The 17,420-nt window shown below is 43.2% G+C and overlaps 1 protein-coding gene across 3 annotated transcripts in view; it reads right to left on the reverse strand.

Annotated features, from left to right (window-relative positions):
- LOC116986586 (phosphofructokinase, platelet) overlaps positions 1-17,420 on the reverse strand; it is a 118,661-nt gene that overhangs the window by 32,571 nt on the left and 68,670 nt on the right. For all 3 annotated transcript variants that reach the window (XM_033042190.1, XM_033042189.1, XM_033042186.1), the window contains exons 12-16: positions 12,571-12,640; positions 11,915-12,061; positions 9,260-9,330; positions 8,272-8,359; positions 4,314-4,466 (exon numbers count right to left, since the gene is read on the reverse strand). In XM_033042190.1, the coding sequence (XP_032898081.1) occupies positions 4,314-4,466; positions 8,272-8,359; positions 9,260-9,330; positions 11,915-12,061; positions 12,571-12,640 (529 nt within the window). The remainder of the gene's footprint in view (positions 1-4,313; positions 4,467-8,271; positions 8,360-9,259; positions 9,331-11,914; positions 12,062-12,570; positions 12,641-17,420) is intronic.

The raw sequence follows: 17,420 nt of genomic DNA on the forward strand, positions 1-17,420 counted from the left end.
TTTAGATCTTGTTCTCCAGAGATGCTGCCTGGCCCACTGAATTACTCCAGCACTTTGTGTATTTTTTTGTAAACCAGCATTTGCAGTTACTTGGATCTACATGGCCAACTGTTAACTGGCTCCTCAGTTAAGGAGTAATTCGGGATAAGTGATAAATGCTTGCATATTATGGGTGAACTGGGGTTGGGGACTGGACTTTGTGCCTTCCCTCATGGTGGGAACCATTGTGGGGGGATGTTCTTTATGTTTAAAACTCTTATTAATGTTATGTCTGTATTCTTTCTTTATGTGCTGCAAAATGGCAAGAAGCATTTCACATCACTACACCTAGGTGTATGTGAACGTGACCAATAAAATACCTTTGATACCTTTGATATCCGATGACATCCACATTCATAAATGAATTAAAAAAAACCATGCTGAATATGGTGGGGCTGCGGTTGAGTTGCTGCCTTACAGCGCCAGAGACCTGGGTTCGATCCTGACTATGGGTGCTATCTGTGCGGAGTTTTTCTCTGGTTTTCCCTGAGAGATCCAGTTTCTAGTTTCCTCCCACACTCCAAAGACGTACTGGTTTGTAGGTTAATTGGCTTGCTGTAAATTGTCCCTAGTGTGTGTAGGATAGTGTGGCGTGCATGGGGGGTTGTTGGTTGGAGCGGACTCGGGGGCCGAAGGGCCTGTTTTCCCACGGTGTATCTCGAAACTAAAGCTTAACTATATAGAATGCCATGAAGACTGGCTGCTCACCATCATTACAACTTTACTTTGAAATGGAACAAAAGATTCTAGGTCAATCACATCCCTGTAAAAATGCACTCTGCCACATTTACAGGATTTCACAGCAAAGCAGAGAGCAATGTTAAAGCAGCATGCAAAACACCACTATCGCACAGGATTACAGAAGCTCTGCTAGGCACACATCATAACCATGAAGCAAATTATACCGTTAGAAGCATAGCCGTAACTGAGGCCGAAAGCAATGGAACTTACCTCCACGATCATATTGATAGCAGTGTCAGCACCAATACTATATTCACTACCTGGCAGATTGTTACTAATGGTAGCAGGCAAAATGCAAATGGGGATGCAAAACTCCGCATAAGAAGCTCGGGCAGCATATAATTCCAGCACTGATTCGAACGCCTGAATTTCCAGAACAAAAATAATGTAACAATTTTTGTTCGATTGTTGCACCGCATCGTGCAACTATACCCCATCTTAACCATATTGCTTTAGGTGTGAGGAGAAGTTTGGCTTCCTGTTAGCAAACACATAGAGCTTCAAGCAAAGGAGCATGCAAAGCAGCCATAACATACTGGGAAAGCTTACACTGAAACACACGGGCTAAAGCTGGTTGAAATCGTGTCACCCCATGACCACTTCGGCGTACAGGCACCTCGCCTTTTATGCATGATTCCTTTATGCGCTTTTTGAATATCGCTGTTGTTTAATCAGCACCAGAGCCTAATTTACGCACTTGTACCAAATTTATGCTTGGCAGCGTGGTCACGCATATGTTCAATTTACATGTTTCTGAGATACGCACAAAATGCTGGAGTAACTCAGTGGGACAGGCAGCATCTCTGGAGAGAAGGAATGGGTGAAGTTTCAGGTTGAGACCCTTCTTCAGACCAAACTAGCATCTGCACTGTTCCTTTCTACACAGCATTTTGTGTCTATCTTCAGTTTAAACTAGCAACCAGTTCCTTCCTGCACATTTTTGAGATAGGCACTGCTTTTCAGGAAAGTAATCCACACCCCTCTGTAAAATGTGAGGTGCCTCTATTCGGAAAAGGACTGGAGAGGCACGTAAATAATTAGACCAACGCACAGGCAATACTTCATCATAATCTTGAAACATACATTGAGGATGGAATATAGTGTTAAAACTGAAAGAGTAATTAATAATACTTGTCTCACTACGAATTTAAAATGACATGAATAAAACATCAACAGATGCAATTTGTATCAATCCATTTCCATAATCAAATTACCACTTACAGTAGCAATGTGCATTTATGTTTAAAATTTAATGAGGTACCTGGGAGTATAATGAGACAACAAAGCTAATGTTACAGTTAAACCAAATATATGTGGTGTTATGATAAACGATATAATTAAAGACATAGCGTTAAATATGCATTGGAAAAGAGAAGAAGGTAGACGTGATATAGAATGGAAAGTGAAGAGTCTAGGTTACTGAAGGATTCAAGGAATGTACAAGTGTTAAGCTGGATGCATTCTTTGTGGGATCGTGAGATGGTCAGAGAAGGCAAAGGTAAGACTATTAAGGGCTTTGAAGACATGGAAACGAAGCTGAAATTTGAACCATTGGTGGGGATTAGAACCGTAGAGATGATGGACGAAGTGGACACCAGTAATTAAAAAGTGAATCACATAATTGGGTTTAAGAGGGAAAAATAGATCAGCCATGATTGAATGGCAGAGTAGACTTGATGGGCTGAATGGCCTAATTCTGCTCTTATCATTAATGAACTGATGAATAATGGTACGTTCTTCAGCAGTATGTGATTGAAAGCTGATTTGAGTTGGAGACAATGTTTGTGATCTCTTCTGTGTCAAATCACGCCAGATGTGAAACTTGACTGGGTATTTCCAGTGGTGAATTGCTCTTGCAAACCTCATATAATTACTGCAGTGGGGATGCAGATGATGTTATCCATGCAACATTTTCTGCAACATTGCTACCAAGTCAGTTCCAAGCCAAATCACGGACTTGTGCAGCAATATGCAAGCACAGGACGGTCAAAGTGGGAAAACTCAGCCTCAATTCCTTGTTATATTACTGAACATGAATAAAGGACAAAGAAAAATAGTTATGATTTAATTCAACTCTATTTTTTCATCTCTCAATGAAAACACAGAAACAAGAATTTAAAAAAAATGAACAAGGTTAGCAGTGGCAGGTAATAGGGCAACAAATGTAATTGTAAAAAAAAATACTCACATGGGGCTAAAATGAGTGCTGGAGCAACTGAGTGGGTCAGGCAGCATCTCTGGAGAAAAAGCATGGGTGATGTTTTGGGTCGAAAGTTTGTAGAAATACTCAACCTGAAGAAGGGTCCCGGACCTGAAAGGTCGTCTATACATGCTCTCCAGAGATGCTGCCTGACCCACTGAGTTACTCCAGCACTTTGTGTCCTTTTGTGTGATCCAGCATCTGCAGTTCCTTGTTTCTACTAAAATGGGTGATGATTTTGAAGCCATTTAATTTGACATGCAATGGAGAATTTTTGGACCAAGAAAAAAAACTTGCTGTTTCAATATACTCCCAAAAGGCCGATTTTTTTCCGCCTTTTACTTTCTGGCCAAGGATAATGAATTTCACTACATTGACACTTGAGTTTCTAAAAAATGATGGGGTGTTGCCTTTTTAGTATATGAACTAAGAAGGGTGGTTAATATGCAGCAAATTTAAAACAATGTTTGCGGAATTGATTGATAAAAATTGACATTGCAAAATGTTTATGCTGGACTGCATAATTCTTTTTTACCTTTTTAATGCAGCATTATCCACCAGCACTAACATGGATCATACTGCAGGAAACCTCTCCCCCTCCCCCCTCCAGAGAGTACAATAATCACACAGTTGCTTAGAGAAGACACAGAAGGGCCTGAAATTTCTCAATAATTTAAATAACCCACTACATTATCCAACCTGTATCCACAGAAAAGACGGATGTAATGAGATATAATTTGGAAACAAATTTACACTGGAGAAAGCAAGAGGGTTACCTTGCTGTTTAAATAAATAATTTCAAACAATTTTGAGCAACAAACTCATGTGTAACAAAATCTACTGACCAAGTACTGTTATAGATGATAAAACATTGGCAAAGTCAACTAAGTTGAATAAACCTTTAAGCCAGAATTATTTCGAACCAGGGATGGAAATTTTGGTTTGAATACATCCCGAGCTACCACATTTTAACAAAATTAAACAAAAAACTAAATTGGGGAATTTTAACTAAATGAAGGCTCATTAATATCAATGTGCAGTGCCTAAAGAGAATGGTAGATTAAAGGCTTTATTGACTAACAATATTGAAAAATCTCACCCTCATTAACAAAAGCAAATGTGTTGAATTAACCTAAAATAGAAACCCTGCTAGCCTGCTGTGATGTACAGGCCACTCAACATAAAATAAACATAATCATGAGGGAGGCCAGTCACTAGCAGTATCAGTCCGGCTGGTGCTGGCAGATAACGGACGCAGCGGAAATGGCCCTGTACGTCTCTCTAGAGACCAATTGTGTTAGAAATACGCTCGCACATTCCCAGGCAAACTTACATCGGCGATAGCATTCAGGGCAGTGTCTGCACCAACGCTGAAGTCTGAGCCAGGCACATTGTTGGAGACAGTGGCAGGTACCATTACCATGGGAATGCAGAACTCGTCATATTTGGCTCGCCCAGCCAACAGTTCCAAAAGTCCCAGGTAGGCCTGGAGGGCACATTCGGATTAGCTCACGTGCACAATTGGGTGGATCAAAACAAAGGCAAGGACCAAAGGGAAAGCCACGTGGAGCATCCCAGTGCCATCATCATAGTTGGAAACGCCACACTCCTGTCTGCCAGGGCAGGTCCAGTCATCCATTAAACATCGTTATAATGTACTTGATTCTTAATTACTCTATAAGATACAATCTTATGACAGATCCAAGCAATTTAATCCAATATGTTAAGCTGGTCATAGTCATAGAGTCATACAGCACAAAAACAAGTCCTTCAACCCAACTTGCCCATACTGACCAAGATGCCCCATCTACACTCGTCCCACCTGCCCGCGTTAAACCCATATCTCTCTAAATCTTTTCTATCCATGTACCTGTCCAAATGTCTCACAGATGCTGTTATAGTATCTGCCTCAACTACCTCCTCTGACAGCTCTCACCATATACTCACCACCCTCTGTGTGCAAAAGTTACCCCTCAGGCTCCTAATAAATCTTGCCCCTTTCACCTTAACCCAATGAACGTCTGGTTCTTGATTCCCCTACCCCAGATAAAAGACTCTGTGCATTCACCTTATCTATATCCCTCACAACTTTATATACCTGTATAAGATCACCCCTCAGGATCCTGCCCTCCAAGGAATAAACACCAATGTTAGAAAACGAATCAAATGCTGTTATGGTACCTGCCTCAACTACCTCCTCTGGCAGCTCGTTCCATAGACCTATCATCCTCTGTGTGAAAAAGTTGCCCCTCAGGTCACTATTAAATTTTTCCCCTCTCACCTTAAACCTATGTCATCTGGTTCTTGTTTCCCCTACTCTGGGTAAATTACTCTGTGCATCGACCCTATCTATTCCGAGATTGAGTGTACAAGCTTTACACAAGATTCTTCATATCATCTCACCCATCAACAGTTACAGTTACCATACATTCATCTTTGTTGCCTGTTCCTGTTTAACGCACAATTACATAATTTCAGATTCATGTTCATTTTGTTGTCATATACATCAGCGCATATTGAAATTCCTGCCTCACACTGTAATAAAAACAATGAGTGCAGAACAGTGGAATGGTGCTAGATTGTAATACAATCTGAAATAGTGCAAAATGTATTAAAGTACAGGTCCACCACCGATTTTCCGGACAAAATTACGAGAGCGCACTTGAAATCACCCCCCCCCCCCCCCCCCCGAAAATGTAGGGTGGCCAAGCTCGTCCTCAACAGGACCTCCGTGGCTGATCTGCGGGTCAAATTTGGCTCCTGCGTCCGGGGCTGAGGAACTCTGGCCCAGCCGGAGCTCGCAGATCCGTGGCTGGAGCTGACTGCCGAGGCCGACTTTGTGGGCCGGTATCTCGGCTCCCTGGTGGCCAAGGTACCATTTGACTCCTCTCGGGGGCCATGACCTCTGTTGGCCTGGCAAATCGGATAAACCACCAAGGCCCTTGAATCAAGGGTGCCGGAAAATCGGTGGTGGACCTGTACAATAATGGAATCATCGAATGAGGTTGAATTAAGAATGAGAGTACATGGCAGCACTGCTGGGAAGAGGATGTGAAAGAGGTGACTGGCTCATGTATTTGACAACAGTGGGGAAAAGGCTATCCTTAAATAACTAGCTGTAGTATTTAAAGAAATTGACAGACTAATTCTAAACCACTGACAGTGGTAAACCACTTAAGGGATTGAACAGGCTAGATGCAGGAAAATGTTCCTGATGTTGGGGGAGTCCAGAACCAGGGGTCACCGTTTAAGAATAAGGGGTAAGCCATTTAGAACTGAGTTGAGGAAAAACTTTTTCACCCAGAGAGTTGTGAATCTCTGCCACAGAAGGCAGTGGAGGCAAATTCACTGGATGTGTTTAAGAGAGAGCTAGATACAGCACTTAGGGTTAACGGAATCAAGGGATATGGGAAGAAAGCAGGAACTGGGTACTGATTTTGGATGATCAGCCCTGATCATATTGAATGGCGGTGTTGGCTCGAGGGGCCTAATGGCCTACTCCTGCGCCTATTTTCCATGTTTCCACTATATGAAACATCTTTCTCCCTCTCTACTTTCATCAGAACATACTTTAAGAAGGTCCCAAGAATTCAAAGCAAGAATGTAACATGGTTATGTAAGCTAGTGGTGCATGTAATTGCACAAGTATTTAACTGGAGGTATGCATTTGCCCAAATCCCTTCATTAATATTAAAACCTAAACTTAGTTATTTTTTTATAACACACATAGGACTTGGAGGACGGGATCTTGAGGGGTGATCTAACAGAGGTGTATATAATAATGAGGTAAATAGATAGGATGGATGTACAGAGTATTTTATGTAGGATAGAGGAATCAAGAACTAACATTCTTAGGTTTTAGCTGAGAGGGGCAAGATTTAATAATAACCTGAAGGGCAACGTTTTCACTCAGAAGATGGTGGTGATATGGAATGAGCTGCCAGAGAAGGTAGTTGAGGCAGGTGGTGTAAAATACACTTAAAATACACTTGGATGGATACATAGACTCGCTTCGATGGGGCATCTTGTTCAACATGGACGAGTTGGGATAAAGGGCCTATTTCCATGCTGTATGTCGCTATGAATCTGTGACATATGCCATAAGTGATGTGGGAAAGATACTTCTTTAAAACAGTGAATGGTCAGCATTTGGAATTGATTATCAATGGTAGGAGAGGAGGCAGATTCAATTTATTTAAAAGAGCACTAGGTAAATAACTGGGGAGGAGGTAGGGCTGTGAGTCGATCTGGAGTATTCTCACATTGTGCTGGCAGGGATTTAATGGGTTTAATTGCCTCCTTTCATGTGATTCTATGATGCATACTGTTGTCAAGCGATATTTCTAGCAAAAAAAGACACAAAATGCTGGAATAACTCAGCGGGCTAGGCAGCATCTCTGGAGAACATGGATAGGTGACGTCTCAGGTCGGGACCCTTCTCAGTCAAAGGACCCGAAACGTCACCTCTTCATGTTACCCACGGATGCTGCCTGACTCACTGAGTTACTCCAGTACTTTTGTGTCTTTTTTTTTGGTAAACCAGCATCTGCAGTTCCTTGTTCCCTGGGGGGTTTGCTCATCAACATTGATTATTCAAAGAAATTAATCTCAATAAAGTGAGCACTGGGGAATGCAAAGGAGGTGGGAAATTAAAAAGGTCGGTAAAAGGAATTACAGGGAGTGTGAAAGGTGAGCTACCAATAAATAGTTTCTGTTTGTAAAACTGGGCTAGGCATAATTGCACCTATTTTACCGTTAAAATTATACATAATGATTGATACTAATTCATCAGTTTAAAGCTTATGTATTAAATGGCTGTAGCTGTTTTCAGATAGATTTTTTTCACAAAAACATTCTCTTTTGTTTCGTGAATATTTTATTTTGTTTAACAGGAAGGATCCTAATTTTCCCTCTAATGGGCATGTTAAAAACGAGAGGGCATAGCTTCTTGGAGGTGACAGGGCCAAAGTTTAAAGGAGATGTGCGGGACAATTTTATTTTACACAGAGAGTGGTTGTGTTGCCTGTAACCCACTGCCAGGGATGGTGGTGGAGGCAGAAATAATAGTGGCACTAAGAGGCTTTTAGATAGGTGCAGGAATAGGTGAGGAATGGAGGGACGTGGATCACATTCAATCGGCATAGATTTGCTTATCTTGGCATCATGTTCGGCAAGCACATTGTGAGCAGAAGGGCCTGTTCCTGTTCTGCACTGCTCTGCTCTTCATTTTTTTTTAAAAAATCATTACAAGTGTTCTTTGGGGAATTTCTTAAGAGAAGTGCATCACGTACCTCAAATCCGCCAATCAGCAAAAGAGCATTGATTTTATGTAAGCGTATCTGTTCAGCGATAGCCTTCAGGTTGTTAACAGGAAGGGTGCTGTCAGGACAGGCAAAAAGATATGTCAGAGACGGTGGTAACTGGTGTACAGTCAGCTGCAACAACAAACACTAGAGAGGCAATTCTCCAAGGAGAGATGTCTCATTTGCAGAACTGGAGGCTGTAAAAACTGAATTTGCGTATGCTGCCAGGTGTGTAGAGTATGTGGTTCGGCTATTTAAAACATGTCCAAAATAAATCCAATGCTGGCTGACTGAGCAGCCAGGTTCCTGCCAGTCCTAATGCTACTACTCCTGTCACCTTGTCACCCACCCACACCACCTACCGCCATCGGGAATGGAGGTGAGGAGGAATTTCCTTAGCTAGAGGGTGGTGAATCTGTGGAATCCTTTGCCGTAGACGGCGGTGGAGGCCAAGCCATTGGGTATTTTCAAAGCGGAAGTTGATGGGTTCTTGATTAGTACGGGCATCAAAGGTTACAGAGAGAAGACAGGAAAATGGGATTAGGAGGCAGAGATCAGCCATGATCGAATGGCGAAGCAGACTCGATGGGCCGAATGGCCTAATTCTGCTCCTATGTCTTATGGTCCTGAACCATGTTCAGGTGTGGATCTCATTGGAATCCATCTGATGGTGGACAACTGGGTTCCCTGCTGCAGCTCAATGGTTACGGGACGTATGAGAAGTTAGTCGGTGCGTAGATAGATCCAAACAACACATTAGGCTTGATCCCAAAGACGGGCCAAGTGTAGTTCTAGGTAACCTAATATCCACAAAGCAATAAAACAGGTACTCATAAATAAGGTGGGACTGATGAAAGGGCATTGATCTAAATGTAATCTAGAAACTAGATTTTATTGCACTAGATTTTTCAGGGTTTTATGACAAATGATTTACCTTCGGGCAAATTGGGACTTGTAATACAGCACCTTTACTTACCGTTTGGTACCCAAGAGGGAACCACCTTGACCCGTCCATCCCCCAACATCGCCCCATTTAATTTCTTTGATCTGAGGGAGGAAAGGAAGAATTATATTAATACAGAGATATTAATATACTTATTAATTATATTAATAAGCAAACATATAGATGCTGGAATCCTGCGCAAAAAAAAAACCCACAAAGTGATGGGAGTATCTCTGGAGTGCGTCAGGTAGCATCTGTGGTGGGAATAAGGGGATGAAAACTTCTTCAAAGGAGTGGACGGAGGAGGAGAACTTCCTCAAAGTGTCCCAATCCAAAACGTTGTCTGTCCACACCTTCTACAGATGATGCCGGGCCTACAGAGTTCCTCCAGTACTTTGTTTTTTAATATATGTTATAATAGATTCTGAGTGTGTTTCAAAACCATTGGCCATTGACTGCTAATGTTGCAGTTCTATATTTTCATTGTTGCACCTTCAAAGTGCCAGGTAATATGACATAGCTACAGGCCACCACGTTGATATCAGTCTCTGCTGCTCAGAAACCAGTCATCCTTTGCATGGACGTAGCCATGTGATGAAGAGGTTATGTGTAGGGAGGAACTGCAGATGATGGTTTACACCAAAGATAGACACAAAACACAGGAGTAACTCAGCGGACCAGGCAGCATCTCTGGACAAAAGGAATAGGTGATGTTTCGGGTCGAGACCCTTCTTCGGGTGGCTCTCGACCCGAAGCGTCACCTAGTCCTTCTCTCCAGAGATGCTGCCTGATGAAGAGGTTACTTGGCTTCCACTTCATATTTAGCTGGACTGTCTATGGGGACTCATTTGGACAAATTTCAAACATGTAACATTGAAAATCAAGTTTTCCAAAAGATTATCACAATAATGACCATTTCCGGATTGGTGTATCTCACTTGAAAAACTTGATGGAGTATTTTGCTGTGGTGACTCCATCCTTGTAACCTGACACGACGTCCATAACATTCACTGTAACTAATTACCCAGAACACACCTCCGCTGCTTTGACCGACCCTTCCCTATGCTAAATTCAGGTGCCTGTTTCGTCAGATGCCTTCCAACCTCCAAGTAATGTCAGTTGAATTTTCCAAGTGCTGCCTTTGGGAAAACATCATTGCCTGTGCAAATAGACACAAAATGCTGGAGTAACTCAGCCGGTCAGGCATTATCTCTGGAAAAACGAAATAGGTGACATTTCGGGTTGAGACCCTTTTCAGACTGAGCGTCAGGGGGGAGGGAAACTGGAGTTGTGAGATAATACCGCTCGGTTGTAAGCTGCCTATGAGGTGCTGTTCCTCCAATTTGCGTGTGGCCTTACTCAGTATGAGAATGGGAAGGGGAGTTAAAATGAGATCCGGGAGATTCCATCGGCCAAGCGTACGTGTTTGGGACATCTTTGGATGACCTTTTGGTCAGAGTCTTCTGTTCCTTCCCTTGGAAGTCTGCAAGATGTGCAGGTCACTTGCATACATTCTTGCCCACAAACCATCTGCAAAATGGGTGGCACAGTGGCACAGAGGTAGAGTTGCTGTCTTACAACTTTTGAGACCGGGGTTCGATTTTAACTACATGTGCTGTCTGTATGGAGTTTGTACGTTCTCCCCGTGACCTGCGTGGTATTTTTCCGGGTGCTCCAGTTTCCTTCCATACTCAAAGATGTACAGGTTTGTAGGCTAATTGGCTTGGTGTAATTGTAAATTGTTCCTAGTGTGCGTAGATTAGCATTAGTGTGTGGGGATCGCTGGTTGGTGCAGACTCGGTGGGCTGAAGGGCCTTTTTCCACGCTGTATCTCTAAACTAAACTAAATAAATTAAACTAAACCTTTCTCCAACATATCAAATAAAACCCAAAACCCTTCCTACCTTCAGACCATCTGTGATCCCACCTGATTCCATGAACTCCAAGTTCCTATTGGGTTAATTGAACACTCAGGACTAAGTTTTCCACACAGAGGGTGGTGATGACGTGGAACGTGTTGCTTGAGGAAATGGTAAAGGTTGCAATCAGTCTGAAGAAGGATCCCGACCTAAAACGCCACCTATCCATGTTTCACTGAACACCTTCGATCAGTCCGCCTGGACCTACCTGATCTCCCGGTTGCCAAACACTTTACTTCTCCTTCCCATTCCCACACTGACCTTTCTGTCCTAGGCCTCCTCCATTGTCAGAGTGAGGCTAAATGCAAATTGGAGGAACAGCATCTCATATTTCGCTTGGGCAGCTTACAACCCAGCGGTATGAATATTGATTTATCTAACTTCAAGTTACCCCTGCATTTCCTCTAGTTCCATCCCACCCCCACCCAAGTCACACCAACTGTGCAAACAGCTAACAATGGCCTGTTTCCTTCATCATCGTTACTTTTTTGCATATCTTTCATTCATTGTTCTTTATCTCTCTACATCATTGTCTATGTATCTCTCGTTTCCCTTTCCCGTGACTTTCAGTCTGAAGAAGAGTCATCCATTCCTTCTCTCCAGAGAGGCTGCCTGTCCTGCTTCAGTTTTAACCAGCATCTACACCTATCCATGCTCTATGGAGATGCGGCCTGACCCACTGAGTTAGTCCAGCATTTTGTGTCCACCCATCGATTGGTAATGCCTTGGATTCATTGTATAAGTGTACACAAACAAGTGGGAAGCTCACCTGCCCATTCATGAAGCCATCAAACCCATCGGTGACTGCTAACATTTTGTGACCTTCAGAGATGCCAAGTCTCACTGCAGATCGAACGGCTGCATTCATACCAGCTGCTGGAGCACCCACATTGAGGACGGCCACACTGAATGGGGTCTGCATGTAAAGGGTGGAATAAGAGAGGGCATTGTCAACACTGTTCACCATGCACCATGATGGAAAAAAACGACATAGAGAATTTGACTTTGTGGTGTACGAGTAAGCAGTCTACTTGATATCAGATCTCATTTTTACTTCTCTGAATTGAATTGAATTGAATACTTTATTGTCAAATATGACAAGTCACGGCAATATTCTTTGCTTACATTACTTGCCAAGGTATGCAAATAGTCGCCTATAAAGGGCGCTTACAAAGTTACTAATTCACCCCGCCCCACGCCAGGCCCCCCTTTGTTCTCCCCCACCCTCCCTCACAGTAGTCCCCCTACGTCAGGTCCCCATTGTTCTTCCCCCTCTCTCGCGGTGGTCAGTCCACGCCGGGTCCTCCATTGCCCATCATCCTCCATTCCACCATTATCACCAGGTCGAAAGAGAGGAAGAATTATAAAAGTTTTTTTAAAAATGACTTCCGTGTCATTCTGAAGGTCACTGCAACATGGACTTACAGGAGGAGGAAGTGCTGAGATTTTCATATGTGACAATGCCTTGTAAACATTTAAGTTGTTTTCAAAACTCCTGCAGGCAGATACAAGAAAACAAAATAAGGAAAAAATGCATTGCTATTTTGAATGTGTAGAAAGGAACTGCAAGATGCTGGTTTAAACCGAAGATAAGATAAGACACAAAAAGCTGGAGTAAATCAGTGGTTCAGGCAGCATCTCTGGAGAAAAGGAATAGGTGATGTTTCGGGTCGAGACTCTTCTCCAGACCCAAAACTTTGTCTATTCCTTTTCTTCAGACTGTCTGACTTGCTGAGTTACTCCAGCTTTTTGTGTGTATCTTTGCTATTTTTAAATCTCAGATTTGAAAGACCGGAAAACTAATTTAGCAGTAAATTACTCGAGGACACACAATTCAAAAAGGTAAGACGAATTTCACTGTAACAATAAACTTGAATGAATGTAATTAATAGCAAGGTAATTAAGATAAGACAATTACAGAGATGTTGAGGAGACAACAAAAAAAACATTCACCCAAGTGCCAAATCAGTAATGAGGGTTTGGAGCTCACCAACTCAAGTAGAAGCTTTCATCACATCTAAAGTATACATGGATTTACACTCTGAGAGCCACAAACTACCAGGTTAAAGAGTGGCAGATGCAATTAGTTTGAATAATCATCGGTCAATCTAGAAGTTATGTGCCAAAGACTTTGGACTTTAAATATTTATGATTCCAATGCAGACTTTAAGACTAATCAGATTTGAAAATAGGTTTAGTTTAGTTTAGAGATACAGCGTGAAAACAGGCCCTTTGGCCCACCGAGTCCACGCCAACCAGCGATCCCCATGCATTAACACTATCCTACACATGCTAGGGGCAATTTTACATTTATAACAAGCCAATTAGCCAATTAGCCGATAAATCCGTATGTCATTGGAGTGTGGGAGGAAACTGAAGATCCATGAGAACTGCAAAAACACACACAGGTCATGGGAAGAGCGTACAAACTCCGTACAGTGTAGTCAGGATCGAACCTGTGTCTCTGGTGCTGTAAGGCTAAGGTTATCAAGGAAAACAGCGAGAGATAAATCCGTTAGAAATATAGGCGGAGAAATGGCAGATGGATTTAATCTGGACGATTGTGATCAAATAAGAGATACCGGGAATATTAATATACAGAGGTATGTTGGAGTTCGTCCTCTGGTCTCTGTGTGGTAAAGAAGGCATATTGTATACTTGACGTTACCACCAGGGGGCGTCCTACGATGGCTGCCTCGCCAACGGTCTGTCTCGTCTTTTTCCTTCTTTGTGTTTTTAGTTTCTTGTTAAATGTATGTTTTAGTTTATCTTTAGTTTTGTATTATGTGGGGAGTGGTGGGGGTAGTGGGGGAAACACCAGTTATCTCTTTCCTTGACGGAGATGCAACTTTTTCCGTGTCGTATTCCCGTCTGCACTGCAGCCTAACATCGTGGTGCTGGTGGCCTCTTGCTGGGACCTCGGAGCTCCAACCACGGGAGCCTGCAGACTTTAACAACGTGAGCCGGCTACCCCCTTTCCCAGGGATCGACCTCGGAGCTCCAACCGCGGGAGCCTGCGGACTTTAACAACGTGGAGCTCGCGGTCCCTGGTTCGAGACCGACTTCGGGAGCTCCATGCCGCGGGAGCTTCAACCGTCCCGACGAGGGAGCTTCGACCAACCCCGATGCGAGAGCTTCGATAGCCGGCTGCGGGAGCTTCAATCGGTCCGACTACGGGTGGTTGGACTCCCCCCACCGTGGGAGAAAAAAAGGAAAGAAGATAAGACTTTATTGCCTTCCATCACAGTAGGGAATGTGGAGGAGCCGCTGTGGTGGATGTTTTAAGTCAAAACATTTTTGAAGTGTGTCTTGTTGCTTTTTTGGTATGACTGTATGGCAAACCAAATTCCTCGTATGTAGCAAAACATACTTAGCTAATAAATTACGATTAGGATTATGAGTACAAGCGGCAGGAAGTCATGTTGTAGCTACATCAACCTTTGGTTAGGTCACATTTAGGGTATTGCGTGCAATTCTGGTTGCTGTTTTTCAGGAAGGATGTGGAAGCTTTGGTCAAGATGCAGAAGGATGTTGAGCAAAAGGCAAACCGCTCAGCGGGTCAGCGGCATCTGTGGAGGGAAAAGGACAGACGATGTTTGGTGTCTGGACTCTCCTGTAGACAAGGGCCTTTACCTAATACATCTGACCATGTCCTTCCACAGATGCGGACTGACTTGCTGAGATCCTCCAGCAACTTATTTTCTGCTGAAGATTCCAGCATCTGCAGTCTCTTGTGCCATCAGGATGTTGCCTAGATTAGAAGATATTCGCTATAAAAAGTAGTTGGACAAATAGGGTTTGTTTTTCAGAGGCTGATGAGCAACCTGATAATAGTGTATGTAATTATGAGATGCACTGATAGGGAAGATAGAGTTTTCATTCCAAATACTAGAGGACACAGCTCTAAGATGAAAAGGGAAAAGTTGCACCAAGTGGCGTATACCTAGAAAGAGCTATGAGAGGAGGTGATGGAAGCGCATACAATGACAATGCTTAGGAGACATTTAAACGGGCACGTGGCAGGTAGGGATGTAATGGGCCTGTCCCACTTGGCGACTCTTTAGGCAACTGCCGGCGACTGTTATAGTCGGAGCAGTTCGCCAAAAAACCGACGACAACCTACGTCATCCTGGTGACAACCTACGACAGCGCCTACATCAGGAGAAGTCAAGCTACGTTCATTGCCATCAAACCCACTACTGCCGATTTTTTTTTTCAACATGCTGAAAATTTAGCGGCGACCAGAAAGACACTACAACTTTTTGCGTGACTGAGGAGCTACCCCCAGCGACCAGAAAGATGCTACGACTTTTTGCGTGACCCCCGGCAACCACGTGGCGACAAACTAGTCGCTTGTAGTTGCCTAAAAAATCGCCTAAGTGGGACAGGCCCATAAGGATGCAAACCATGTGCAGGCAGATGGGATTCGTTTAAATTGGCATCATGGTGGGCATGAACATTGTGGGCTAAAGGTCCTGTCCCTGTGCTGTACTGTTCTATGTTCTGTGTTCACTGTTAAGTCCAGAGGTATGCAATGTCTCTGCTCAGAAGATTCTTCAACCCTACATTGCTTTTCGAGGTAAAACCAGAGAGATCTCTGTGGAAGGGGGATGGGGACATAAAGCCACTGGCAAGTGGACGCTCAGGATCAACCCTATAGCTTCGCGAGAAGTGCTCCATAAATCTGGTCACCAGTGTGAGTCTATACAGGAGAACAATAAAAGAGAAGCTGCCTGAGCATCTCCCGCATCTTCTGTTTGGTTCCTAGATTTTCAGCCTCCGCCATACTTTGAGAAAGGGTTGAAAAGACACATTGGTAGCCAAAAACACATAATCCGAGACATGCTGGAGGCCAGGTACTGACATATCTGTCCACCTGCGCCATTAATAGTGAAAGGATGTGGAGAGGATGTTTCCACTCGTGGGAGAGTCTAGGACCAGGGGTCATAGACTAGGAATAAAATGACGTTCCTTTAGAAAGGAGATGAGGAGGAATTTCTTGAGTCAGAGGGTGGTGAATCTGTGGAATTCTTTGCCACAGAAGGCTGTGGAGGCCAGCGATGGTAATTTTAAGGCAGAGATAGATAGATTCTTGATTAGTACGGTTCAGGGGTTATGGTGAGAAGGCAGGAGAATGGGGTTAAGAGGGAAAGAGATCTGCCATGATTGAATGGCAGAGTGGACTTGATGGGGTGAATGGCCTAATTCTGCATCTATCACATATGAACTAATTAACATGAACTTATTAATGGACTCAATGTGCACAGCAGAGGAGCAATGACATGGCGAGGAGAGCAACCTGATGTGCTTCATATCTTGGCCCTCAGCTCGACACCAGTGTGCAGCTGTAAAGCAAGGCAATTGAATGGGATATCTGACCTGTGCTTCTTCATCATTTATCTTCATAATTTTTTGATACGTTGTCATGAGTATAGAAGCTGGGATGTAATGTTAAAATTGTACAAGGCATTGGTGAGACCAAATCTGGAGTATGGTGTACAATTTTGGTCGCCCAATTATAGGAAGGATGTCAACAAAATAGAGAGAGTACAGAGGAGATTTACTAGAATGTTGCCTGGGTTTCAACAACAAAGTTACAGAGATAGGTTGAATAAGTTAGGTCTTTATTCTCTGGAGCGCAGAAGGTTAAGGGGGGACTTGATAGAGGTCTTTAAAATGATGAGAGGGATAGACAGAGTTGATGTGATCAAGCTTTTCCCTTTGAGAATAGGGACGATTCAAACAAGAGGTCATGACTTCAGAATTAAGGGACAGAAGTTTAGGGGTAACATGAGGGGGAACTTCTTTACTCAGAGAGTGGTAGCGGTGTGGAATGAGCTTCCAGTGGAAGTGGTGGCGGCAGGTTCGTTGGTATCATTTAAGAATAAATTGGATAGGCATATGGATGAGAAGGGAATGGAGGGTTATGGTATGAGTGCAGGCAGGTGGGACTAAGGGAAAAAAAATTGTTCGGCACGGACTTGTAGGGCCGAGATGGCCTGTTTCCGTGCTGTAATTGTTATATGGTCATATGGTTATATGTTTAATGTGTTTTCACAAAATGTATTCGCTTTAAATGCATTTGGTTGAAATGCATTTTAGTGCTTTTGTACTACGGTTTTAATTATCAGTGCTATTTTAAAATAGTTTGGAAAAACTATGTTAGACAGACTGTGATCATTCAAGGAATGTGCCTGACAAAGTTATGTGCCCTGGACTGATCAGCTCAGACAATGGGCCATTTTCTGGACAATCTGCCCCAGACTGCAGGAGGA

Source organism: Amblyraja radiata, chromosome 2 (genome assembly GCF_010909765.2).
Source record: "Amblyraja radiata isolate CabotCenter1 chromosome 2, sAmbRad1.1.pri, whole genome shotgun sequence".
NCBI classification, from domain to species: Eukaryota; Metazoa; Chordata; class Chondrichthyes; order Rajiformes; family Rajidae; genus Amblyraja; species Amblyraja radiata.